The 25,936-nt window shown below is 45.0% G+C and overlaps 2 protein-coding genes across 2 annotated transcripts; both read right to left on the bottom strand.

Annotated features, from left to right (window-relative positions):
• Positions 1–246: 246 nt before the first annotated feature.
• On the bottom strand, positions 247–16,728 carry ODF2 (outer dense fiber of sperm tails 2). Its single transcript, XM_017810298.1, has 20 exons — positions 16,668–16,728; positions 15,831–15,984; positions 14,527–14,640; positions 13,711–13,878; positions 12,444–12,610; positions 11,286–11,415; positions 10,806–10,937; positions 9,882–9,956; positions 9,154–9,225; positions 8,469–8,585; positions 7,388–7,573; positions 7,003–7,112; positions 6,163–6,298; positions 5,390–5,500; positions 5,118–5,222; positions 4,535–4,693; positions 3,529–3,629; positions 2,822–2,984; positions 2,360–2,485; positions 247–1,602 (listed from the first exon to the last, which is right to left on the bottom strand). Exons 2-20 carry the CDS (start codon positions 15,936–15,938, stop codon positions 1,429–1,431), a joined length of 2,454 nt encoding a protein of 817 aa, XP_017665787.1. The 5' UTR covers positions 15,939–15,984; positions 16,668–16,728; the 3' UTR covers positions 247–1,428.
• A 3,021-nt stretch (positions 16,729–19,749) lies between these two features.
• PTGES2 (prostaglandin E synthase 2) lies at positions 19,750–25,106 on the bottom strand. Its single transcript, XM_017810173.1, has 7 exons — positions 24,897–25,106; positions 23,850–24,044; positions 23,130–23,185; positions 22,394–22,546; positions 21,650–21,850; positions 21,214–21,331; positions 19,750–20,506 (listed from the first exon to the last, which is right to left on the bottom strand). Exons 1-7 carry the CDS (start codon positions 25,104–25,106, stop codon positions 20,378–20,380), a joined length of 1,062 nt encoding a protein of 353 aa, XP_017665662.1. The 3' UTR covers positions 19,750–20,377.
• Positions 25,107–25,936: the final 830 nt, after the last annotated feature.

Here is a 25,936-nt window from a genome sequence, read left to right as displayed (position 1 = left end):
CGAACCGGGAAACACCCACGGATTCACCGATTTTCCACTTATTGTGTGTATTTGTTCATCCCAGGTGCAGGGAGAGGGCTCCACCCGAGAACCACAGAAACACTTAGGAATTCACTTGCCTGCACCGACAGCCCCAGGGATGTGTTTGCTTTTCCAAAATCAGACCCCCAGACGCAGCACACAAAGAGCAAACCCCCGCCGTGAAAATCTATTAAACCAGTTAAAAAATCTAGTTTATTGTTTTACCATAGCACCTTTGGGATTTTTAAAGTGTTAAACACACAATTACAGATCTCGCAAAAAAATGATTCATTTAGGAAAGTTTTATGACAAAACAGTGCCAATGACCACATCACATCGCACATAAATGGGATATGAAAGAGAGAAACATAAAAACAAGGTTTACTTTTGCCCCCATAAGAACCATTTAGTGGAAACAACAGGGCACTAGAGAGCACATGGATTTTAGAGATTTGACACACCAAAGACCTGATTTTCCAGGAGAAGGTTCAGGCGAATCTCATGAAGTTGAGTATCTGCAGCTGCTCCTTAATTGGCTTAAAACCAAGTCAGGATTTCATGCACATCCTGACTATGAGTGACATTCCCACCAAGACTCCAATTGAAGTGATGCTGAGGTTAAACCACAATCTTTCCTTCAAATTCAGATTGTTTTGGCTCAGTCCTGGGGATTCTGAGATTCTGTGATAATCAGGATCAGAAAATCAGTGAGAGGAGCAAAGCAACATTAGCATCACACTCAGAAATAAAGGTAAGTATCAGGGAGTATATAAGAATCAAGTTTAAAAAACCAAACCAAAATCATTACTTCTGGTATAAAACTGTTACGAACACTGTGGTTGTGCAGGAGATAATCTCTTGTGCGTGTGGAGCCCAGGCACCTCAGTTATTTTCATCTTCACACCTCTGGTGGGTGGAACCTCTCCCACCAGCCCATCATCCAATGTATCAATACAGTGTTCAATAGTTTAAAAAAACTGATTAAAAAAAACCCCACAAACAAAATTCCCCACATCACCCCCACATGATTTTCCCAACAGAGAAATCGAATGAAAAGTGAAGTACAAAAAGAGCTCTTATAAAAATTAACATGCTCAACAAATCTCTGACAGGTTTCAAGAGCTGAAAGCATCAGTTCCTTATAGGATGAAAATAATCTTTTCCATCTTCTGCAAAACCACTTGGTTTGGGGGCTCAGTTGATGGTGTAACACCAACCTCCAATGCCAAACCGGTATTGCTGATACCCCACGTTTTGGTCAGGTGCCATCATCATTATATTGTCTCATACTGCTAGGAGAAGGTCTCCTGACAGGGACCCTGGAATGCTATCCTGATTTCTGTCTCAATATGGCTTTGAAACAACATTCCTTCTGTGCTTGGAAGAGGTGCAAGGGGAGCGTTGCCCTCAGAGAGGAGAGCGAGAGCGGCCGGGGAAGCTCAGCACGGCACCTTCCCTAAAAACATTGTCATAGGAAGACTTGAGGAACTGGACATAGTTCTGCATGCTCCGGTTGGTGCTCTCCGACTGCTCCAGCCGATCCTTCAAGTCCTGGAGGCGGCTTTCGTACCGGCGCTGGGCCTACACGGGGGAGCACAAAGCACAGCCTGAGAGACAGCAACATCCACCCTGCTCATGTTAAACCGCTCCCCCAAAATGCTAAGGAGAGCCAGAATTAGCACAGCAGGAGATGGCATTGCCATAGATGGAGCTGTGATATTTATAATTCGTTCTGCTCATTTCCAACTCCATTCAGCAACATGCTGATAAAAACAGGAGACAACGTGGCTAATCAGTCGGGCTTTTAAAACTCATTAGCTGTAGTTATGGGGAATTAAACACGCTCTTTTCTGAAAAGCAACTTGACCTGATCCATGAGCCAACACAACTCCAAGTAAAACTCAAGCAAGCAAGCAGGGTAAATAGGAATCATGACAGATTCCCAGCCTTTCTTCTAGAGAAAATCCTTTCCTCTAAAAGAGAAATTGCATTCTCTCTCAGGTAACCAAAATGAAGTTGAAATCTGTCCATGATACCTGGTGCAAATCTCATTTGAACATAAGGAAGGTCTGATTCTTCTCTTGCACACACATAACTTCACATCAGGTTCATTCAGGTTATTGTACTCTCATTTGCCCATCACTTATTGCAAGCTCCTGAATCAGTGACAGCAGGCATGTCCTGTCACACATCTGTCATGAACACACACACCAGCATGTCACATTCAGGCACAGCTCTGCATGACCTCTGCAGCACATCCAGAGGACTTGGTTTATGGACTCCAGTGGCTGCCAGGACACCACCAGCACACCAGGAATATCCCCCACAGGTCACTCACATCCTCTTTGCTCCGACGCAACTGGTTCAGGTCTGTTTTAGTCCGACTCAGCTGGGTCTCCAAATCCAAGAGCTTGGACTGGGCTGCCCTCTCTCTAGAGATTGCTCGTTCTCGAGTTTGTTCCACCTACATACAACAATAACTGTTAAAGGGCTGGCTATGCAAGAATGTTTTTTCCTACCCCATTGCCCACAAAAGCCCTATAAAGCTTAACTGACACATTCTCATACACAAGTAGCAGCTCAGCCTTGTGCTTTTCTCTTTCCTATTGCAAACTGAGTTAAGTTTTTCAACCTTTTAAGTGCTGACAAACAGCACCAGCACATTATTTGTATTTCACTGAACACGATGATTCTAATGGCTTTGGTTATAAGCTGAGGAGATGCTTTCAGCATTCTCGCTGTTCCCCTTTCACAGCTTGGGTACCTTTGGGTGAATTTCCAAACAGGAGGAACTACTCACTTGTTTTTTGGCATCATCAATGGCCATCTCCAGCTGCCGTGCCAAGGAGCTGCACTCCCGGGTCTTCTCCTCCAACCGCAGCTGGCACTGGTGGATCGACTCCTCACGCTTTGCTATGACCTGAAGGAATTCTATGTTCTGGGCATTCGTGGTCTCTAGTTTTCTAGTTTAAGACAATAAGGGAAGGAAACCTATTCATTTTAAATGGAGTGTGTTTCAGTCTGCCTTTTTGCCAGGTCCTGACTCCTCTGGTAAGAGATTCCATTCCCCACATAAAGGTGAGAGCCCCAAGAAACGCTTCTCCAGTCCTCAAATCAAAATTTTTAAGACTGAAGAACCTGCAGAGTTACCCACATACCTGCATCTTCTCAGACGCTGTCACTAAAAGTAATTTATAAACATGGGTCAAAATATTGAAATACTGTAATATGTAGTAACCTCAAAATTGCCAGGCTAGATTGGACAAGGAGCTGCTTTCTCCTCTGTCTAAGCCATCATCCTGTCTAACGACATTCACAACAGGTGCTGCTGCAAAAATATGTAACTCTCAGTGGACAGCTACTGATTAGAAATCCTTGTCGGATAAGCAAATGCACAGAATCCTGGAGGCATGTGAGGAACCAGAACAAGACTGAAGCTGTTTCAATCCCCTGTAAAAACAATGGAAATGAAAGGTTAAAAAGGCAAGAGACCCTAATATTTCTAACCTTTCTAGCTCCTCCACCTTCAAGGTGAGTTGCTTTTTCTCCTCCTGGGCAGACTGATATCTCTCTCTTGTCATCTCCATTTTGTCCCCCTGGAGCTCAATCTAAAAATTACAGGAATTAATTACTTCACAGAGTAGTCACTACACACACATGACCAACCACCTAAAAGATATGAGCTCTCAGAAGGAAACATGGTCAATTCATTATCTCTGGAGAGCTTCAGAAAAGGAACACTCTGGAGAGCTTCAGAAAAGGAACACTGGACAGAAAAGCACTAAACATCCATTTTGCTGGTGCTTCCAGTTAAAGTCTTGAAAGGTATGGAAAAACTCTTCCAAAAGAAAAGCCAGGCCTGTAAATTCCTGCAAGCACAGCCAAGTACACACACGTGAACAGCAGCCATAAACATGCCAGCAACCCACAAAGGCATCAGAGCCTGAAACACCAGGAGGGTTTATAATTCCAAACCAAGCAGACTAAAGTGGTCAGACAGAGATCATGGGCTGTGTCTTGAGGCACAGCTGTAGAAATCATCCCTGCCTGAAATTGTCCTCCAACACCTACAGTCTTCCTGGGGACACCAAAAAGGGACTGGGAAAAGAACATGAAATCAGAGTGAGAAAACAAGGTTGGGACAGCACCATCAGCAGCAAGCCACAGAGGAAAAGCTGACAAGAGGATGGAAGTAACAGAAGCAAGCGCTGGCATTAGCAAGTGCTGTCACTGCAGCTATTCATGTCCCAATGAGATGCTTCACCAGGGCACGAGAAACCTTTCAAATCTTAAGGAATGCTACCCAGCAAAGCCATTAACTTCTTGCACAAAGACATGGCACACACCTTTATTTTGCAGTGCACGTTTAATCTTTTCAAAAAGAGACGAGAATAGAGACGAAGTTTGAACCTTGCTGTGATTATAAATTCATCTTGGTCTCACAGTGGTGTGCACTGGTACGTCTCACAGTTGAGGTGTGCACTGGTACGGGTACTTTCTGCCAGTCCCTTACCAGCTGACGGAGATCTGCAATCATGGCACACAGGTCCGTGTTCTTCTTCTCGTAACTCTGGAGCTGCTCGTGACATTGCGCCAGCTGTGTCTCCGTGTACTTCAGGATCTCAGGCAGCTTCTCCAGTTCAGCAAGCTGGCTCTGGAACTTCTTCCGCGTCTGTAATCAAAGAAGAAAACATGAGGAACTTTCCAGTGTTCCTAAGGTCAAGACTAGAAAATTTCTCGACTTCAATGAAGCTTTGTTAGTCCACAACCGTGATGACACGCTGTGGATGTTTGGCCAGTGTTGGAGTTCAAAGCCTAAGGTCTTCTCCTACTCCAAAAGGCTTTCACTGAGGGTGTGGCATTCCCTATGGATGGTGTGAGAAGGAGTATTTTAGATACTGGGCTTCAATTTTACTGGAAGTACAAGGTCTTTTTTTGAAGCCAGCTGTGTCACATCAGACCAAAAAAACTAATGGAAAAGGCAAACTCCAAATAATATTTGGAGTGAATATTTCCTATTCACAGCTGGTTTTCACTACATTCAGAACACTAGATCCATGAATGTCTATAACATATGACTTTAGAGGAATAGTTACCTGTTCAAGCTCCTGGGTCATTTCGTCCCTTATTGCCTTTCTCTCTTTTTCAGCCCTCTCCAGTCTTGCTGCCAGTTCATCCGCTTCCTCTCGGGCCTTCAATGCCTGGAAATTCAAAAAAACCCACAGACTTTATCTATCATAGTTATATATATATCTATTTATACATAGTTATCTGTTATATATAACACAATGCCTTGGAGTAACTAAAACTGCTCGATTTGGATGGTTAAGGAATTACAGAATAAGCCCTGGTGGAGGGCCATGCCCACCTGTGCTTTGTAGGATTCAATCATCCCCTCGTAGTTCCTGACAGCGTTCTGGAGCTGCTGCACTTCCATCTGCGCTTGGTTCAATTTGTCCTCCATTGGGCCAAGAGCAGCCTGAAAAAAAGCAAACATATTCCATTGAGTGCTTGGAAGTACCTGCCACATGAGCTATCTAATGTTGTCTAGACTAAGAAAATAGACTTTTGTCCGTGCAAATTGCCAAAACTGTCCAGACTTCAGTGGATTGCCAAATTTACATCAGCAGTGCACAGGGGTTCGGGATGGACGTGCAACCTTTCCATTTCCAGTATCTGTCCTACTTGGAATAGGGACAAATTATTTTGATAAATTTCTAGCTTTTCAAGAAGTAAATTATATAGGTCATCCACAAGATCACCAGTGGTAAGAGACAAAGAGGAGAAATATGCCAGCCATTATTTTTGTTCTGGAGATTACCGTTCTCTTTGTTTGTTCCCTGGTCATCAGCACAAAGATGTAAGGACAAGATTTAAGATCCCAGCTAGAAGTAACAGTACTTGGACTAAAGATACTCCTAGCCAAAATGTGGAAGAAACACAGATCTCCCACACTGTGCACTTCCTTTGGCTCCTCCCAGCACACCTGCCCTGTCATACTCAGGTTATATGAAACTGGTTTGAAACCAAATAGGAGCAATGGGTGCAATTCAACTCTGTCCTCAGCAGCCAAGCAAGCTGTTACAATTTCTTCTTCTTTTCCTCCCAGCATTCGATCTTCAAACCCTCAGAGTCACTGACCTTTAGTCTTTCATTATCCTTTCTTAAACAATTGGCCTCTCCAGCCTGTTGATGCAGTTTATCCATCAAATTTTGTCTGTCATCCCGCATTTTTTCCTCCAGCTTTGCCAGTTGTTCCATCAAGTCTGCAACACGGCTGCCACACAGAGAGAAAATTAATTCTTAAGTGACAAGAATAAGACTCTTAACCCTTGAAAACTAGCTTCAGAAACATGGCTTTTCCCTACCCTTTCATCTTCCTCCTCCAGTCATGTATGCACATTTCCTATTACACTGTTCTACTACCTCAATCTTTTTATATCTCCTAGAATTTAACTGGAGTTGTCCCCCTGGAGCTCAAAAGAATTGTCTCAAAGATACACAGGATAAAGAGATGCCTCTCTCATCTCACATCTACCTACTTTTTCCTGCAGCAGCAACTGTACTGCAGTGATACTAACACATTTATTTACCTTCACAACAAAATTTGCATCAACTATACCGTTTATCTCTTTTAATATCTTCCATTCAAGTTTCTCAAACAGATCTCAAAAGAAAAATAACCTTAATTCTTTCAAAGCATTACAAAATGGCAAAGGAACAGAGTTTTAAGGGTCAGCAAACCCTTAATGAGTCTGCGTTTGCTGTGGCAAGTCAGCAGCAGAAGTCACATCTCTCACTCCACCTCTCCAAACTCTCTCTAGCCCTTAGGCAGTGCTGGTTTTGCTTGGTTATTTACAAGCCACCCAATTAAATTATTCATTTCAATGCTATTATTCAATTGAATGCAATTAAATTATCCTTGAACTTTGAGCTCATGCCCCCCTCATGCTTCCTTCCCCACACTGATTTTATTCTAACCTGTTCAGTCCAACAACTTCCATCTCAAGGTCACCCTTGTCCTTTACTGCTTTGTTGCAGCGATTCCTCCAGGACTCGAGATTGGACCGGGCCTCAGCAATACAGTTGTCCTGTCACACATGGGAAATACATGAGGAAAAGAGCACAAAAACCTCCCTGGATGTGGGATATGCAGACAATACACTGAGATGTCCTTAACTTCGGACATGCAGTGACAGCTGAGCAAACTGGATTTGTTCTAAACTTGGCATAAATGGGCCAACGCATGAAGACAGAAATAAATCTCATTAGTTGGAAGCAGAGAATCTCCCCAGGGCTGCTACCAGAAGTCAAGAATTTAGAAGCATGACCTGAAAGGAGGCCTCTCCCCCTGATTTAGAGGTACCTTTTCTGCCAGCTGGGCAGTGAGTTTCTGCACATACTCCTCACTCCGCTCCGCCCTCTCCTTCTGTGCACGGACAGCTTTCTTCAGGGCCTCCTTATCTGCGTCTCCCTTATTCCTCAGCTCTTTCAGCTGGTCCATGACAAGTTCCAAATCTGCCCTAAGCTGAGCTTCATTGCGCTCCAGATTCTGCAGAGGGAACAAAACACACCACATGGAATTACGCCTGCATATTACACCTGCAAAGCCAAAGCAGCAACTAACTTCCTCGGAATGGTGGTGAGAGCCAGGCACAAACGCCCAGCCTTCAGCCTGGAGGTATCTGCAATCAGGTTTCACCTACACAATCCTGTCCTAATGCTGAGAGATGGCAGTATAATGTCTTCCTTTTATGACAAGACTCCTCCTTTCTTTCATAAGCTGCTCCCTAAAATACTGATTTCCTCTCCTGACCAAAATAAATACTGGTCCAACAGTCTTTAGATCTACCTGAGAACACTCTTTTTATTAATTGAAATGTTTGCATATAATAATGTTGCTTTATGCAGCTATTACTTAAAACAGATTAAAGCTCCTCTAAACCATTAACACATTTATGTTCCTCATAACATCATCCCAACACCAACAGATATGTTAAATATAAAACTGAACAAAATAAACCAGAGGAACTTTCTCCTCCTCATTAATACTATAGAAAACATGCATGAGTGTGATCAAACTGGAACTCATGGCACAGCATTTTTCCCAGAAAGCAAATTAAATAGTTTTTAATTTGCCTTGATGCTTGACTAAACCAAAGTCATCTTTTAAATAACTATGTAGTAATTAACTCAATAAAAAGAAAATCTAATTAATGCACATAGACCTTAAGGCTAAGATTTTGCCTTATGCCTCAAAGGTGAGAAGATTTCTCTTCTTTTATTTAACTGGAAAACGATGCTGTGTGTTAAGTGTCACAAACATCACCAGCCAATATTTCAGTCAACCAGACTCCAGTGAGATGTTGGTGCTACTTCCCCGGTCAGTCGATTCAGCTCAAGAGGGTAAAGGAAGAGCCAGTCCCCAGGGAGCAGGGCAGACATACCCGGAGCTGTGTAATCAGACGGTTGTTCTCAGATTCTTTGCTTCGCAGCTGGGCTTGAAAATGGACTTTCACATTCTCCAAAGTTTTGGTGAGTTCAGCAACTTTCCTTGCCTGATCCTAGATAAGAAGGAACAAGACACACACCTAACAGAAGGAACGCTTCACAATATGCAATAGTCTCAGATTTCTTCACCAAATGATCTCCAGCCACCTCCACTTTCCTCAGAGGGACCCTCACAGCTCTCTTAGTCCAGCAAACGGGGAACAAATGAGCAGCCATTTATTCTACAACAGATGTGAATGACTGGCCTGAAAGACACGTTCTAGGGTAAAATATTCTTCATATTTTATCTCTTCCATTGCACTCCCCTTTTACTTCCTAACCAGAGGAACAGACTGGATTTTGTCATTGGGAATCAACAGGACCTTAAACAGAATGGCAATTCAGAGCCCAAGCCCAAAGGGAATTCTACATATCCATCCTTGTGACAGGTGTCTTATTAGCAGAATATGGAGCCCACAACTGTGTGGGAGTTGGCATCTGTCTGTCTATTTTTATAAGCAAGCCAGTCATCTGATCTGTTAAAAAGTAAGTCTGCAAACACAACCTCATATTTTGGACTGTCTGTGGTTCTACAGAACTGGAATGTGGCGAAGAGAGGGACAAACAGAAAAAGGAAACTACCTTTTCTGCCTGTATCTGAAGGGTGAGGCTGTCCACTTCTTTTTCTTTCTCCTGAAGCTTGATTTGAAGTTGCTGGAAAAGCAAACACCATTCAGATGTTCAGTAACAAACTCATTTAGGATGGCAGGTGGAAGGCAAGAGCTGTAACTGCCTCCTTCCCAAGGCCCTCTAATCCATGGCTCTGTCTGGTATCCACAACAACAGCATCCTCATCCCCAGAAAAACAGGCTGCATTCTCCTCAAGCAGGAATCAAAAGGGATACACATATAAATGTATAACAGGGTATAGGATACCCAGTCAAGAAAGGATCTGACAGGACACACACTCCACAGACTGAAAAGGGCATTACTTACGTCTCACAGCAGGTTTTATAACTTCTGGCAATAAATAAACAAACTTGTCTCAGTTCACAAATAAAGAAATGAATAAAAACTGGCACAGGGTCACTCACTCATTCAGTGACAGAAGCTGACACAAAAAGCTGTCCCCACTCTAAGCTCCATATTTCAAAGGCAATGAAAATCTATCCACTTTGAAATGCAGATTGTTAATCAGAGGAGAAATGTAGTAGCTCTGATCATCACCAAAGCTAAAATAAGTTTTTACTGGTCTAAAAGGCACTACTGTAAGATTTGACAGCCAAACACAAGACAAAGAATGGCTTGTCATTTTAGATCTCTCTGCTTTATAATTAAAAACAAAACAAAAAAAAGTGTGATGTGCTTACCATGTTCTCTGCATCTGACTCAGCCAGTCTTTTCAGCAGCACTGCTTGTCGATCCAGGATCTTCTGGTTCTCTTTCTACAAAAGAAATACATGAGAAAAATTGTTAACTAAAAAAATTTTATACAGATTCTTTAAATGGAATTGGGCAAATCAACCATTTCCTCCCAGTTACAGCAGTAATTCTTAGGAGATATCCAGAACCATCAAATATGCTAAATATTTAATGTATCATTATCCATGTCAGAAAGCTTTTCCACTTCTCCATCAAAGGTTAAAATACAAAGCATGATGGCAATGTAAGATCTTTCTGAACTCTCCCACCACTCAGGGACAGTCATGTAGAAGAATTCAGACCTTTTATCCAGCCTCACTGGTGGCTGAGATAACTGTTACCATCAGCCTGCTTTTGCTGAAATGGAATATAAAGGACAGAAAGAATAGCAATTTCATTTCTGCAGTGCTCTTATAAGCAATACAGAGTTGTTCTGTACAAACAGCACAGAATTGTTTACAATTTCTCTGTTATTGCTCTCAGAGTCAACCAAAATAAAGTTCTGAATATCCTTAGGCTCCCATTAGCTGAGGCCACATCAAGTCCTCATTCTCCAAGCAATGCAAGCACAGCAGAAACATTTGAGACCAGCAGGATCAGCAGATACAGCTGGATCCAGAGGAGACAGAGCTGGCAGTACAGCAGTACCTTTAATACAAAAACTCAGAGGCTCTAACATCCTCATAGGAGAAAAGTCAGTCTTACTCTGTGAAGTATGATAAAAAAAAAAAATAAAAAAAAACCCTATTCAACATTTATAGGTTGACAGGGTCAACAGCGGGGCTGGGAAAGAGAATTAAAAAGCTTTCAAACTCAAAATTCCCTTTCAGCCACGAGACAACAGAGCCTCCTGTGATGAGCCAGGTGCTCACCTCCCGGTTCTGCTGCTCCGCCAGGAGCTCTCGGAGTGTCCGGTTGGTTTCTTCAAAGGTGCTCAACTTCTGGAGCAGGAGCTCTTTTTGTCTCGTCAGAGCACTAATGTCAGTGGTGCTCATGTGTTTCTCCTGGAGGAAAAAGGAACAAAACCCCAAATAAACAAACAAAACAAACAATCAAAGCAGAAACAAAACCTAAACCCCCCAAACGAACAAAATGCACAAAACCAAAGGGAAATAAATGTTTACATGGAATAAATGTATTAAGCCAATACCAGCATGAGCAGTGCAACAGTCAGCACCATGTGTGCAGAAGGTGATGCAAGGAAACACCCCACTTCCAAACCAAACTAGCAAGCACCTTAAGGATGTTAAATCCCTCCACTTTTCCTTACATTTTGCTTCATCATTACATTTTTAAGACAACTATATAACAGGATAAAATGTAGTAAAGGCAAGAAAAAGGATGACACCTACAATATTGAGTCTCCCAATGGTATTTTTCAGGGCATGGATCTGCCTGGCAGCTGCTGCTCCGTCCCTTTCTGCCTCACTCAGCTTGGACATCAAACACTCCTTCTCCTGCTGCAAGCACTCTTTCTGTAGCCTGCAAGGAGAATTCAGCCATCAGAGAAACAAGAAGCTTTGGCAGCTGTACCAGCCACTATTGATAAACAGTTGATTGGGTTAAAGCTCATAAAACCCCCCGAATCAGAGGATAAAAGCTCTAAACACAAACTACCTAAGATTTACCCTCTTTCAGCATGGAAGTTTTTTTGAAAGAAGGCAGTAAGCAGACACAAGGAGCTTCCTAGGATCATAGCCATGAAACAGGAATTTAGAGGGGACAAATCAGGCTTATATCAAAGCCTGCACACACTACCAAACCCAAAACACAATGCTGTGCTTTTCCTGGGCACTTGGGTCACATCAGAAATAAGACTCCAAAGGGTTGAACATGAAACAGAAAAGCACACCAAGATATACAGCTCAAAGTTTTTAGCCAGGGCTTTTAATCTCAGAAGCATTCACGGAGCTTTCTGAAAAAGGAATACACAGTATTTACTTCCAAGTGATCTTTCTTAAGGAAAAAATAAAACTAACTTTCTTAAAACACTAGTGTCCCCCTGGATACACAAACTTCCCTAATTCTTTAGATACAAAGCAGGTGCAAAAATGTCACACTTTCAGACCTTCAGGGTCACCAAGAAAAACCCCCATGGTTCAGTCCTCTCAAGGTCTGTCATTCCTGTCTCTGTATGATTTTCATAAAAGTCAAAAATTCTCTTCTAGTTTTCAGCTCCATGTTTATAAATTTATTGTTCTCCTAGTGGTTCAAACAGAATCTCTTAACTTTCAAAATACTAATTGCAGAGCTAGGATGACCCTCCAACAGGCCATACAAGCCAATTGCTCTCAGGTTCCTCTCAGAGTGTTTTTTTCCATGCCAAAATTCATGCTAGAGCCCTTCTCTGCAGCTACTGCAATCTGGAGATCCCTTTCTCAAAGGTGACAAAAAATCTGAGTGCATCAGTTCTTCAGCAGCAACTAGGATCTCAGATCATGTCAGCAATAAAGGGAGGTGCCCTGTGAGTGCCACAAGTGCAGGAACAGTAAGAACAGGAGCTTTCTTACAGAGTCAGGTCCTTCTCCTCCTTTATGCGCTCGATGTTGCGCCTGAGCCGCGTGTTCTCGTGTTCTGTTTCCACCAGTTCTTGTGTGACCTCGTTCAGTTCTTCCTTCTGCTCCTCCAGGAGACGCTTTGTCATTTGCTCCTGTTCCTCCATTTTCTGCAGCTTGACCTGAAGATATTGAAACAAAACTTAAACCAAGTGCTTTTGAAGCAGTACACAGAATCCACATCCCAAACAATGAACCTTTTACATTCAATTAACTTATGGAAAGTATATTACAAAAAAGTATCTTCTCCCAGGTAACAAGTGACAGGACAAGAGGAAATGGCCTCAAGCTGTGACAGGGGAGGTTCAGGTTGGACATCAGGATGAATTTCTTCACTGAAAGAGTTGTCAGGCATTGGAAGGGGCTGCCCAGGGAGGTGGTGGAGTCACCATCCCTGGAGGTGTTCAAGGAGCAACTGGATGTGGCACTCAGTGCCCTAGTCTGGTTGACAAGGTGTGATCAGTCAAAGGTTGGACTTGATCTTGGAGGTCTTTTCCAACCTTAATGATTCTATGATCTAAAATTGATTTTTGTTTTACCATCATGCAAGTAATTCCATTAAATTCTGTAGCATAAATAAAATGGAAAACACTTGATATAAGAATCTACTTGACTCAAATCCTATTCTTAGGATTTCTTGTTCACTGATTTGAACTTCACATAGTTTTGAGTAAAATAATAACCCAAGATTTGCTACCCTCAGGGTTAACTTGAAGCTAAAAATGCAGTTTGTCCTCACCAGGACACATCTCATGAGACCTGGGAACATCCCCTACTCCTTTTTTAAGTGGTACAAGTACATAAGAGCCTATTTATCTGGAAAACACATCACTGGGTTGCACATTTTGAAACAGCATCAGAAGAAACAATCTTGTTGAATAAAGGGGTTTTTTGACAATAAAACATCAACACATCATATTTTTCATGTTCTAGAGTGACCAGTTTGCAGATTTGGGGCTTGGGCAAAAGAGAGATTATTTGGAAACTAAAGCACAGTTATTATTAAATGAATAATGTTTTGAAATGTTTCATAGTGCAGCTTAGGGCATTTCTCACTAGGACAGCTCAGCTCTTCTAAACAATTCAGATGGATTTTTGGTTTTACAGCAAGCCACCAACAGCCTGGGGAGCCTTCCATTGAACCAAAACTTGACTCCAGCCTCCTCTTGTCAAAGGATCAGCTACATAGCCAAGTCAGCAGGTCTTTACACTGTCTCCTCACCTCTTTCTTCAGCGTTCCCACCATGTTCATCAGGCTGTCTATCTTCTTTTCATACTTGTTCATTTTGGAGCAACCGGCATCGTCGTCATCCGTGGAGAGGTCGCTCAGGCGCAGCACCGACTGCATTCTTTCAGAATCTGGTGTGACTTCGAGGCGCTGACTTGATTCCTGGCAGAAAATAAAGGGTATCATTCTTTTAGTGTAACATTATAAATAGTACTTAAGATAGTATTTTAAATAGTGTTCTAAACCTAACTTTGCCAAAACCAAAGACCAGGTCAACATCACTGCAGCAAGGGTAGTAAAGGAAAAAAACCACTTGTAAACAGCTCTTCTATTTCCATGTGGGAAAGGTGAAGAATGCAGAAAGAGTACAACAGAGAAAGAAGAAAAACTAGTCAAAGCTCAAATCCTCATCTAAGATGTGCCAGGAATACAACAGGCAAAACCATCAACCCATGAGAAAGAAAACATTACACAACGCTACACAAATGCTCTGTGCTTTTGAGGAGACTGAGACCAGCAGGCCCTCACTGAGCCTCCACATGAGATTTGAAGGCCACTAATAAAACTACAATAAAGAAATAAATGTGTCTGGCTTCTAGAGCCAGAAAAGCACAATATGGCCACAGGCTGGTAACTAATTCCCAGTTTTTCTATATTAAAAAGTGAAAAGGATTTACAGAAGACACTTTAAAGAGCTGGTAGGTCACAGCAGCCTCCTTTCAGACCTGCCCAGCTCTCTCACTACACAACTGCTCTCTTCATTCTCAGATAAACCTGAAAGTTTGTTTTAAAGAGCAAAACCAGCTGTACCTCCCATTTCAAGGTGGTATCACGGGCACGTGCTTTGCCTGGGGGCATCCATGGGGCCTTAGTTTTCACCCGGACGGCTCGCACACCATCCCCTTTTCTTGGTTTCTGCTTCTGCTAAAGAAGGAGAAAATAAAATAAATTACAGACTTTTTAAGAACGATTCACAGTTTTTAGTGCTGCAAAACCAAATGAAAGATCATTCACATAAAAATATCAATAGTATTTCACAGGATGCATCAGGTGAGATGAGGCAGCAGCCACCAGAGGAAGGTGACATCAGCCAGAAGGAAAGATTACTGTGCACTCAGCTGAGAGTATGGCTGGAGGTAGGACATGAGAGATGCCTGGGAGATCCCTTCTTCATCCCAGATTTATCTCACAAAAGAGCACCTGTATCATTTGACACCATGATTGATCGTGGAAAGCCCCTTCAAGTGTTTTCCCCACTCCCCAGTCAACTATCAGACCAACATTTATTTGTATTGAACTCGAGCGGCTCTGATTGAAGCAAAAATAAAGTGTTTTTGCACAATTCTAACCTTGGAGAAAAATCAGGCATTCTAAACATTTCCTACCGGTAATTATTCAACAGGAGTCACAGATTTCACTGTCATTTCATCCCATTATGAAATTTGCCACCAGCAACAAACACAAAATAAACAGAGGACTTAGAGCAGGATGTCTGCAGATAAGGAAAAACGAGCTAGCAACTTCCAGCACCTTTTTAGAACAACTTTCCATAAATACTCAGCTACAAAGGAGGATATGGGATAGCTAGAACCTCAACTTCAGTACTGCCTTCTGCCTCCTGTGGATAAGGATGGGAAAAGATTCTCTTTGCTGCAGAACTCAGTGGACAGAGAAAGGTGCTTAATGCTAGAAGATGGTTTGAATCCACTCTTTTTCTAAGCACATTTTTTCGAATACAATCAAGATGCTATTTGAAACGCCTAAGTATTACCTCTCCCCAAACCTTTCCTACAAAAGTGGGAACACAGCCAAAGAAATAACATTATCAGGACACAAATCCAGGAAATAAAAGGAAAAACAAACATCCTCCAAACTATATCACATTGGAAACAACACTTCTCACAAGAGCATGGAAAGTAACAATACATTCTATATCATACTGAAATCATCTCAAACACAGAAAATGTGTCACTGCAAATTCACCACTGGATATGAATTCAAGTCTTACAATTCTAGCACAACAGCAAAACAGACCTGGAAGATTTTGTGATGCTTCTAAGGCCATTCACCTTCCTCTTTGCAGCCCTTACAAACAACCAGGTACACACTCCTACCTGGCATTGTGCAGGTGTGGTTTTCTGCCCCTTTTTAATATGGACATGGACAGGGGTGTTTTCATCCACATGGACGTGCAAAGGGGGAGATGAGGAACGGTTCTTCATGGCTCTTCTCCCACAAACGGGAAAGGGAAATACAATGAAGGGAAACCTGTGAATAAGGAAACTGGAAATAACAACATTTCCCTCTGTGCCAGAGAGGAACAACGGCCAACCTTGGTTAACATTTGAGCTTTCTTTCAGTAGCATCTGCCATTTTGAACTGCACACTACTTTTCTGCAAAGCTAGGAATAACATAAACAATTCCTCTGCTTCAAGTTTTTTCTGCTTTTAACCTGGTTATTGAAGAGCAAACACAGCTGGATTGATAGTAGGTGTCCGTAAGAGTCATTGGAGATCAAGTTCTTAAAGCAAGCAAGCAAATCAAGGATTCCCACAACCAACAAAATCTGATTACAAAAAGAAATTCAAAGGGGGGAGTACAATAAATTTAACGATTAAGAAAAATCAACAGGAAACCCTCAGACTACTCCATCCTGGAACTCTGAACCTGTAAACTCCTTCATACATGCTTAAGTGTCTTTTTGAAGCAAAAAAAACCCTTGAAAGCCTTTGGGTCACAGCATTTCTTTAATCTCCAGAAAAACACCTTAACCAATACCTGACACAACACAGAAAAGCCTAGAGACACAAGGGTCAAGTCATCATCTTGGAGCTCAATGCCTCAGTTGATGTAATGGCATAATGCAATTGCAAATCTTACACAAATCCACCAGCAGCACTAATCTGATTCTGGCAAAAAGGATTTTGTCAGCCCAGGTAAAGTTACTTACAGTCACTCTCAAGCTTTTGAGTTTTTTGGACACTGTGTTTGGTCCAGAGGTTGTAGTCGATTCCTCATTGAGGGATGAGACACACCTGATACAGAAATAATAAAATGAGTAAGAGGAAAAGATATCGATTTCTGAACATCTTTTTGATTTAAGGCAACACACAGGCATAAACACATCAAATGTATGAACCCAAACAGCAAAAGTTGGTGTGTTGTGGCTTCCTCTGACAAACACGGGATGAGGGAAGGACTGAGGCTGTAACTCCTCATGCACTGATGATGAAAACTGGATTAAACAATACAAATGTTTTGTACCATTACATGATGGCATCACTCAGCTACAAACCTCCAAATTCTAACTGCAATTTTTAAGAGACACAGCAGTACTTCCCTTAACTCAGGAACAGGAAGCGACAGCTTTCTGAAGGAACAGGATTCCCCAGCTTCCAGCTATGAACAACTCCAAACACCGCCGGGTGTTTGAATCATCTCTTTTTTTTTTTTTGTCCAGGGAAGGGCTGAACCCTCCGCAGGCCCAGCACTGAGAGAGCTTTTGAATCACCGCGAGCGAAACCCAGACGCTGTCACCGCGCCCGCCTGGCAACAAGGCTCACTCCGGAGTTTAATTCCTCCTGCCGGCCCTGGAGGGTTTCCAAGGGACCTGCGGCTCCCCCCGGCTGGCAGGGGCGCGCTGTGGGGAGCGCTCTGAGGGCAGGGCAGGCCGCAGGGGCCGCTCCCAACGCCCGCCCGCCCCGCCCGCCGTTACACGGAGCCCGATGGCTCCCGCAGCCCCTCCCGGGCGGGAGGGACCCCCGCAAGGCAGGCGGGAAGGGATGATTCCCGGGGCTCCGTGAGGGAACACCCACAGGGAGAGGGGACACCCACGGGGAGAGGGGAAGCCCGGCCCCGGCGCTCACCAGGTGGCCCCGCGCGGGGTCCGCGGCCACCTCAGCTCGCCCTCGGCGGCGGGGGAGCGGCGGGAGGCGGCGGCGCGGCCATGGAGCGAGGTCTGGGGCGGGTGCCCGCACCAGGGGCAGGAGGCGCGGCCGCAGGGCCCGGGCCGCCGCCGCCGCCGCGCCGCCCGCGGCTCCACCATTGGGCGATTCGAACGGGCCTGAGCGGCGGTAACCGCCCCCCCCGGTAACCGCCCGCGGCTCCGGGGGCGCCGCACGAGCGCCCGAGCGGCCGCGGCAGCCCCGGGAACCACCCCGGGAACCACCCCGGGCCCGCCACGGGGCTCTGCGGAACGGCTGCTCATCCCTGCGGGCATGTGGATGTCTGAAAACAGGATGAAACGCTGGGTTATTAAGGGGATGTTCTTCGTGTTGCCTTCGAGATGAGTTTTACTGAGGTAAAGGTACAGTTCTGGTGTGTGTGTGTCGCCCCCCCCCAACATGGAATTCTTGGAGCAAGTCCAGAGGGGACCACGAAGTTAAGAGGACTGGAGCTGGGGCTGCTCAGCCTGGAGAAGAGAAGGTTGTGTGGAGACCTCACAGCAACTTTCCAGTATCTGAAGGGGCTACAGGGAAGTCAGAGAGGGACTTTTTAATCAGGAACTGGAGTGATAGGACAGGGAATAATGGGCACAAATGGAAAGAGGGAGAATTTATGTTAGATATAAGGGAGAAATTCCTTACTGGGAGGGTGGTGAGACAGTGGAACAGATTGCTGAGGGAGCCTGTGGATGCCCCAACCCTGACAGTGTTCAAAGCCAGGTTGGTAAGGCCTTGAGTAACCTGGTCTAGTAGGAAATGTCCCTGCCCATGGCAGGGGGGGGATTGGTCCATTCCAACCACTTAGCATTCTATGATTCTATGAAAGGTGATACAAGATCCTGAAACAACCTTTATTTCATGTAATATTATCAGTATATTAGCATGATGGATATTCATCTCAACAGGACTGATGTAGCACAGCACAGCAAGGAAAAGCAGCATCAACTGAGCCCTTGGTGCTTCAGATCCTCATCCAACATCAAACTCTCTTCTTCCCTCTTGGGTTTAGAGACAGACACCAAAATTACCATAAAGGGTTTCTTCAACCTCCTGTCTATGCATGTTCAATATAATGTTTTAAAACAACATTGTCTGTTCATATCGTGGAATACAAGTTTCAGTACAGAATGGTTTAAAGAAACACAGAGCAGCCACTCAGCTGTTTTTACTGTAAACATTTTCCTTCTCCCCTCTATGTCAGATCATAACTGAATTTGGAACTAGTCTTACACTCAGCAAAAAACCCCAAAACTCTATCACCACCATTGTTATACCCAATAAAGGTGCCTCCCTCAACCCCACACGGTGCAGGCAGCTGTATTAAAGACCACTTTCAGCTGCACCTGAAATATCACAATAAATCAGATTCCCTGAAACCTGCCCGTTCTTCTGGAGAAACAGAACTTGATCAAGGGGATAATTAAGGATACTGAAGTCTTGGGCTGTGCGATGTGCAACTCACATTCAAAGCTGCATTGCCTCTTACTATGACAAACATCAGGTTCTACAGCTGGAAAAGAAAGGCATGGAGGGCCAGGACAAGGGGGAATGGCTTTGCACTGACAGAGGGCAGGGTTAGATGGGATATTGGGAAGACATTCTTCTCTGTGAGGGTGGGGAGGCCCTGGCACAGGTTGCCCAGAGGAGCTGTGGCTGCCCCATCCCTGGAAGTGTCCAAGGCCAGGTTGGATGGGGCTTGGAGCAACCTGGGATAGTGGGAGGTGTCCCTGTCCATGGCAGGGGATTGGAACAAGATGGTGTTTAAGGTCCCTTTCAGCCCAAACCGTTCTATGACTCTCCCCAGCACAGCTCAGCAGACTTCATATTGCACAGGGACAGTTCCTAATTCGATTGCTACAACAGCAAATCCTTTATTACTCTTGCATGGCAGAAACATCTGGAGATCCCTTGGCCATGCAGATGGCTCTTAATCCTTTTCCTAAAACAAGAACAAACTGATTTTCAGTGGTACTCCAAAGAGCTCTCGCACAAGACAACTGTCCAATAACTGCTCTGCATTAGTGATTTCAGTGTAGGGTGTGCTCTTCAGGTGTAAGGGTAAGGTAAGAACTCGGATCTCACAAAGGGTACAGAATAAAGCCATCCTTTATCCTTGCAGACCATACAGAGTCAAGTCCTGAGAGAACCGTTTACATGGAAGAGTGAAAGCACACTCGTGCCGGGTGCAGCATCGCTGCTGTCACAGGAAGGGGGCCTTCCCCAGTGCCCTGGATTCCTCCAGTTCCCTCAGCACTGGGCTTACATGATTCTATTGCAGGAAAAATTGTCACTTAAAAACTAGAATCCAGTATGTCAGTCAGGAAAACACTTCAGATGACATGGATGAGTAGTGGAAGACAAGCTGCTCAGACCTACAACATCTGACATGTTACACCAGCCAAGAGCATCTTGCTTTTACAGTAAACTGCTCCAAGGATGGCTTGTGCCTAAAAGAAGCCTATTTGCTGCATTCTTCAATTTAGACCTTCTCCTTTCCAGCAGCATCCAAGATCCCTTCCTTTCACCTGTCCCCATCCTTCTACATAGACCCAGCTGGACCCTTCTTTCACTGTAACCTGATTTTCTGAACGGGGTGGTCTCTGTGCCCTCGTATCAGTCTTTAGGTGTGACCAGTCCTTTCAACTCTAAAAATAAAAGCCTTTTCTTCTGAAGTATTCACCATGCAAGTAGTTCAGGGAGGCAGCTGCAGCTGGCATCAGATTGCAACTCCAGTTTTTTCAATGACTTCTTCCATGCGCTGGTACCAAGGCTGAATCTTGGTGTGAGCCATCATGTCATCAAAGGCTTCCAGCCCTTCCATGACCCGGAGGACCCCGTACACAGCCTGTGACAGAGCAGAAATATTAGAACAACACTGAAAGAGCAGTGGAGAATGGCTCAGAGCACAAGTGTCTCAACAGCCAAGCCAGTAAGGCTCTTGCCCTGTCCTGCCATCTACTCCATCACTCTGATTAGCAAGGAAGAGTGAACGGCAGAAAGGTAGTTAAGAATATGCATGTTTTCCATGAGGAAACAGTAAGGAAAAATCAGGATCTGTGTGCAGTTATGGGGCAAAAGTTAATCCCATCTTTGCATCAAGCCCTGGCATGAAATGCTTCACTTGTATTCCAGAGAGAACTGCTGGTGCAGACAATGAATTCTGCTCCACTCTGCGCTGGTGCCTGCAGAGGAAACCCCAGCAGCACTGAGAGCAATAACACCTGTGAGGTTTATTCACCAGCATCCATGAGCTAGAGCAGTGTCCTGGCTCTGACCTGCTTTTATTGTGTTTCCACCTGATCAGTAACATCCACCTGCAGATGGGAACTGCAGGTTCTATATTTGGAAATATTTCTCTGGAGGAAAACAACAAATCCAGTCCTACGTAAAGCAATAGGCAAAAACTCCGTGTGGGAACTGTATTACTGCACAAAGGATGTGGACAATGTACGGCACGTAGCTCAACTTCTCTGCCTGTATTTGTATTAACCATTTCACACAGATGGGCAGCAGGATGATTTGTGACAATAACTGCAGGGATGAGCCCCTTACCAGGTCAGCGAGGTTCGGCTGGTTCCCACCCATGAACAGTCGGTGTTTGCCAACAGCTTTTACCCACTCATTTACTGCTTCATACAAGTCTTCTCGGACATCATCTCGAAGGTTGTGTCTGGGCAAGGAGAAGAACCAGTCTGAAGACATGTATTGGTTTCTTGGTTAACACTTTATAATCTCTCACCTTCCAGGCTGGTCTTTGCTTGGGAATTAAGGAGGTACTTCAGAGTGAAGGGGGCAGTTAGTAACTAAATAGCAGATGAGCAGAGGGGTTCAGTACCTCCAGTTAAAGAAGTACAGCTGTTACTCACATGGGATTAAATGGTTCAGCTTAAAACTCCGAGGTTCTGCCCTTTTGACACCTGGGGTTCACAGCTAAGGAGGTTAAGGAGCTATTCCTCCTCTTGTGTAACTGGTGCTCAGTGATACCAACCTTTTCTTCAGCCTCTTGCTCACGAAGAACATGGCAACAGCGCCCACATACTTGGCAAAGAGACCTTCCAAGGTGCCAAACTTCCCCTCCCGGACAATGTAATCAAAAGATGCCAAGGCTTCTTTGGGGGTTCGGTAAACGTTGGGGGAGATGAGGTGAACAAGCCAATCATCTGCCCATTTTCTCCACTTCATCTCTTCCCTGCAAGCAGCCAAAAGAAAGAAATATTTCAGTGACTGAGGTACGGATTGCAGGGCTACAGGAGGCAGGATCACAGTGGCATTAGCCTCAGATCCTGCCAAGGACAAATGTGTCAGTAACTCCTGGCCAGCCTGGTGCTCTGGTGACCTCTCTGAAATGCACTCAGCATCGTTACCTTTGGCAAGGCTCCTTCATTCTCAAACTAAATTTAAGACTAAGATAGAGCACTAGATTCTCCTACCAATACAAGAAGTAAAGTAGAAAGGGAAACTATCCTTCCACAGCATTCCCTCGTGCCAAGAAGAAAACTGTAAGCAGCTGAAGGCCAGTGTGACCATGGTGGCAGTGAATAGGCCATCTAACAGCATTGTTTCAAATTATCTAACAAACACACAAAACCACTCCAGCTACTGAGGCTTTAATGGGGGTGTGACAGATCTTGTCAGCCCCAGTGGGATTGATTTTACATCTACACCATCCCTGAGTACATCTGGAGGGGGCTGTGACCCTACCTGGAGAGCCCAGAAACTTAAGAGCACTTACACTCTCACTTCTTTGACGGGATAAACTCGCTTTGTCTCCTTCTCATCCAGCATGAGCCAGTATTTATTCTCATACTCCATCACCTCCTTGCCTTTCTCAGTCACGGTTTTAACAGGAGGATAAAAGGACACGATCTCTTCCAAGCTATTCCTTCTGTGGATAGGAACACAGTTAGCAGTGATCTGGCTGCTACAAAAAAAGGAGTGAGAGCAAAGGACAGATTGAAAGTTACACACTATAAAATGTATTATTCTAAAAATAAGTGCACAAGGTTCCAGATTCTACTTGAAAAAAAAGTTTTGAAAAGAGACTGGAACAGCTACTTGCAAATAACTATTATTAGTGAATATACCTTTGTGTCAGAACAGAAATTTTTGCAGGCATAGAGCTTCCTACAATTCTCAAGTGGACCTAAAGGACAGGCCACAGACACGGCAATTCCATTTCATTTTAGATATAATAACTGGCTAATTGTAAGCTCAGTTCCATAACTAACACTAGTGTCCATATTTAAGTAGGTTTAAGTATTTCTGAAAGGCTTTGCTTTACAGTACACACAACACAACATATACAGGCACCATCCACTTTATCACAGCCAGGCTCAGGTCAGCTGGGCCAAACACCCAGAGCTTCAGAGCCCAAGGTCAGTAAGAGACTTATGGCTTTAGTTTTCTAAATCTCTAGTTTACCAAGGCCCTTCAGGCTGAACTCATCTCTCATCACCCTGTTTTCCTACCTGGAAATAAGATAGGTCTTTATTGCACTGATGATAACCGAGGAGTCGTTCAATTGCTGAAAAACAAAATGAAAACAACCTTTTTTAAAAGAAGCTGGTGAAACAGAAAAGGAAATTCTTCACAACCTTTTCCCTTGTATGCTGAGGCTCCTGGTTAGTACTGCAGGTCCTTTCCCCCCAATGGATTTCCACAGGAGTCCCTGCACATCTCAAGACATCTCTTCTGTGATTGTTTCAGAATATCACTTCAAATCTGGCTTTAATTCTGACCACAGAGGGCCTCAGGGCTGGGCACACATGTAGTACTAGTGGGGTTTGGATTTAGGCTCTTGGCAGGAAGGAAAAAAAGCAACACTAACACTAAAAAAAGCCAAACTGATTCTTCAGTATTCTTGAGATCCTGTTCTTTTCCCACAAGATACGAGCAGTTCCTGTTACCTCTGGTACAAAGATATGTCCTGCAGAAGGGTTGGAAGGGTTGACAGAAGCCAGATAATCACTGCATTAGAGTCACCACACAAACTAAATGCCTTGTAAGACAGACCAACAAAATAATAAGGCCAAGTAATAGGAAAACAGGAAGTGAGAAATAAATCTTTGGCTCTTGAGAGGATAAAAGATGATCTAAAGATTACACTGCATGTGATAAACCACAGCGACATAACAGCCTTCAAACTACTGCTTGGGGGAAAATCAAGCTTTCAAGACAGGAAGACTTACCAGAGGGCTCCCAGCGTTGGCTAGCAGGATGGGCACCTTTCTGTAGGAAGAGAATTTGATCTCTTTCCTCATTATTGGGTTCACTTCCACAATTTCATAGGGCAGTCCATGATAATCAAGAAAAGCTCGGACTTTGCTGCAGAAGGGACACGTTTTATACTGGTAGAGAGTGAGCTGCAGGCTCCCTGAAGGCAGCTGGGGAAGAAAGGGACAAGATGGTTCCATATTCTACCAAAAATATATTACCTTCCTTCCACCCTTATTTTTGTCATGAAGTCACAGCCACTAACATTCAGTTTCAATATATGATCATCAGAGTATCTTGGCTATCAGATGCTTTTTTTAAATGGCACCGCAAATAATCACTGCCCATTAGGACCAAATAACTATTTCTCTAAACATCCATTTAACCTGCTGTAAACTCCTACTCGCAGCCAGAAAAAACAGAAGTTAAATCCAGACAGTTTCTCTCTCTAAAGTTTCTAATCTGTAGAAAAGAATTCTATAGAAAAAAACCTCAACCATTTGTAACAAGCCAATCCTTCTCCCTCTGTTGAAGCCATAGGGTGGGGAGGGCAGAGTTTGCTGTTGATTTTCAGCACGTGCCTGCCCAAGCTGAGACTCCCAGGACTAACCAACTACGGGGACAAGGCAGGGAGAGCCCAGGACAGCGGGACATCACCTGAGGGATGTTTCCCAACCCTGCTACACCTCAGCAACCTGCCAGGCCGTGCCAGTCATTCCTCACACATTATAAAACAACTGCGGCCACCCCACTTTGCTTCTCACCTACAATTTATCAGGTTACACAACCCTTCGCGCTGCGAAAAAGCAACAAGAGACAAAGCTGCTGCACATCCCCAGGAGGCCCTCACTGACAGCCTCTCCTACAGCTCAAGGAATGCGCTGCCAGGGCCTCCCTTACGCAATTTTAAGCTCTTTCCTCACTCAAACCAGGATGAACCGCTACGGCCCTCTCTGAACCACTGTCCCCAGAGGATCTCGCAGGCCTCGGGGTGAGTTAAGCGGAGCCGGCTCCGGCGTTACCTCAGCGGCCGAGTGCTCCCGCAGGCGCTGCCGCGCCGCCAGGCAGAGCCCGGCGCCGCCGCCCAGCGCGAAGGCAGCGCCCAGCAACAGCCGCCCGCCGCCGCCTCCCCGTCCCGCCGCGGCGCCGAAGGCTCGTCCGGGGGCCCGCAGCCGCCAGGCCGGCGGCAACAGCAGCGCTCCGACCCGCCAGGCACGGCCGGCACCCGCCATGTTCGGCTGAGGGCGGGCGCAGAGCGGCCGCCCCGCCCCGGCCATGGCGGCGCCGCCCTCGGTGTGGAGGCCCCGGCCCTGGGCACGGCCACGGGCGCGGTGGGACCGCGGCCCGCTGAGGGGACACCCCACACGGGAAACACCTTACAGGGAACACCCCCACACAGGGACACTCCACACGGGACATCCCACACGGGACATCCCACACAGGGACACCCCGCACAGGGACATCCCACACGGGATACCCCACACAGGGACACCCCACACGGGATACCCCACACAGGGACACCCCACACAAAGAGACCCCACAGGGGCACACCCCAGAGGGGACACCCCAGGGGGAACACACCACACGGGGACACCACACATAGGTCACCCCACAGGAGGACACCCCTCACGGGACACCCCACATGGCCCTGTGCTCCCGCAGTTATCAAATCTGATAATGCACCAAAGCCTAAAGTGAAAATAAAATAATTAATGGAAAGGCTGAGGGAGTTGTGTCTGTTCAGCCTTAAGAAGAGATCACATTAATGTGTATAAATATCTAAAGAGGCGCACCGAGAAGGTGGACAGGGTTCTGCTCCGTGCCAACCACAAGGACAAGGCAAGAAGCAGAAAGTGATGCACAGAAAGTTCCACCTGAATATGAGGAAAAATTTTACTGTGCAGTGACGAGGCACTGGAACAGGGACCAGAGAGGGTATGGAGTCTCCATCACTGGAGATATTCCAGACCTGTGTGTCCTGTGCTGTGTGCTCTGGGATGACCCTGCTTGGGCAGGGAGGTGGGACCAAGTGACCCACTGTGGAGCACGTCCTACCCGGTGG

Source organism: Lepidothrix coronata, unplaced genomic scaffold (genome assembly GCF_001604755.1).
Source record: "Lepidothrix coronata isolate B3197 unplaced genomic scaffold, Lepidothrix_coronata-1.0 Scaffold28, whole genome shotgun sequence".
NCBI classification, from domain to species: Eukaryota; Metazoa; Chordata; class Aves; order Passeriformes; family Pipridae; genus Lepidothrix; species Lepidothrix coronata.
The sequence above is the reverse complement of the archived record's forward strand: the minus strand, read 5'-3'. Positions and strand labels throughout refer to the sequence as shown.

Excerpts from the sequence above, each read along its gene's own strand:
- ODF2 (XM_017810298.1), bottom strand. The coding sequence starts at position 15,938 with ATGAAGAACCGTTCCTCATCTCCCCCTTTGCACGTCCATGTGGATGAA. Across the intron at positions 13,879-14,526 it reads ATACCACCTTGAAATGGGAG|GAATCAAGTCAGCGCCTCGA; the intron begins GTACAGCTGGTT and ends ATTTTCTGCCAG. Across the intron at positions 5,223-5,389 it reads TTGAATCCTACAAAGCACAG|GCATTGAAGGCCCGAGAGGA; the intron begins GTGGGCATGGCC and ends TTGAATTTCCAG.
- PTGES2 (XM_017810173.1), bottom strand. The coding sequence starts at position 25,106 with ATGGCGGGTGCCGGCCGTGCCTGGCGGGTCGGAGCGCTGCTGTTGCCG. Across the intron at positions 23,186-23,849 it reads CCAACGCTGGGAGCCCTCTG|CAATTGAACGACTCCTCGGT; the intron begins GTAAGTCTTCCT and ends TTTGTTTTTCAG. Across the intron at positions 21,851-22,393 it reads CCCGTCAAAGAAGTGAGAGT|GGAAGAGATGAAGTGGAGAA; the intron begins GTAAGTGCTCTT and ends GGCTGCTTGCAG.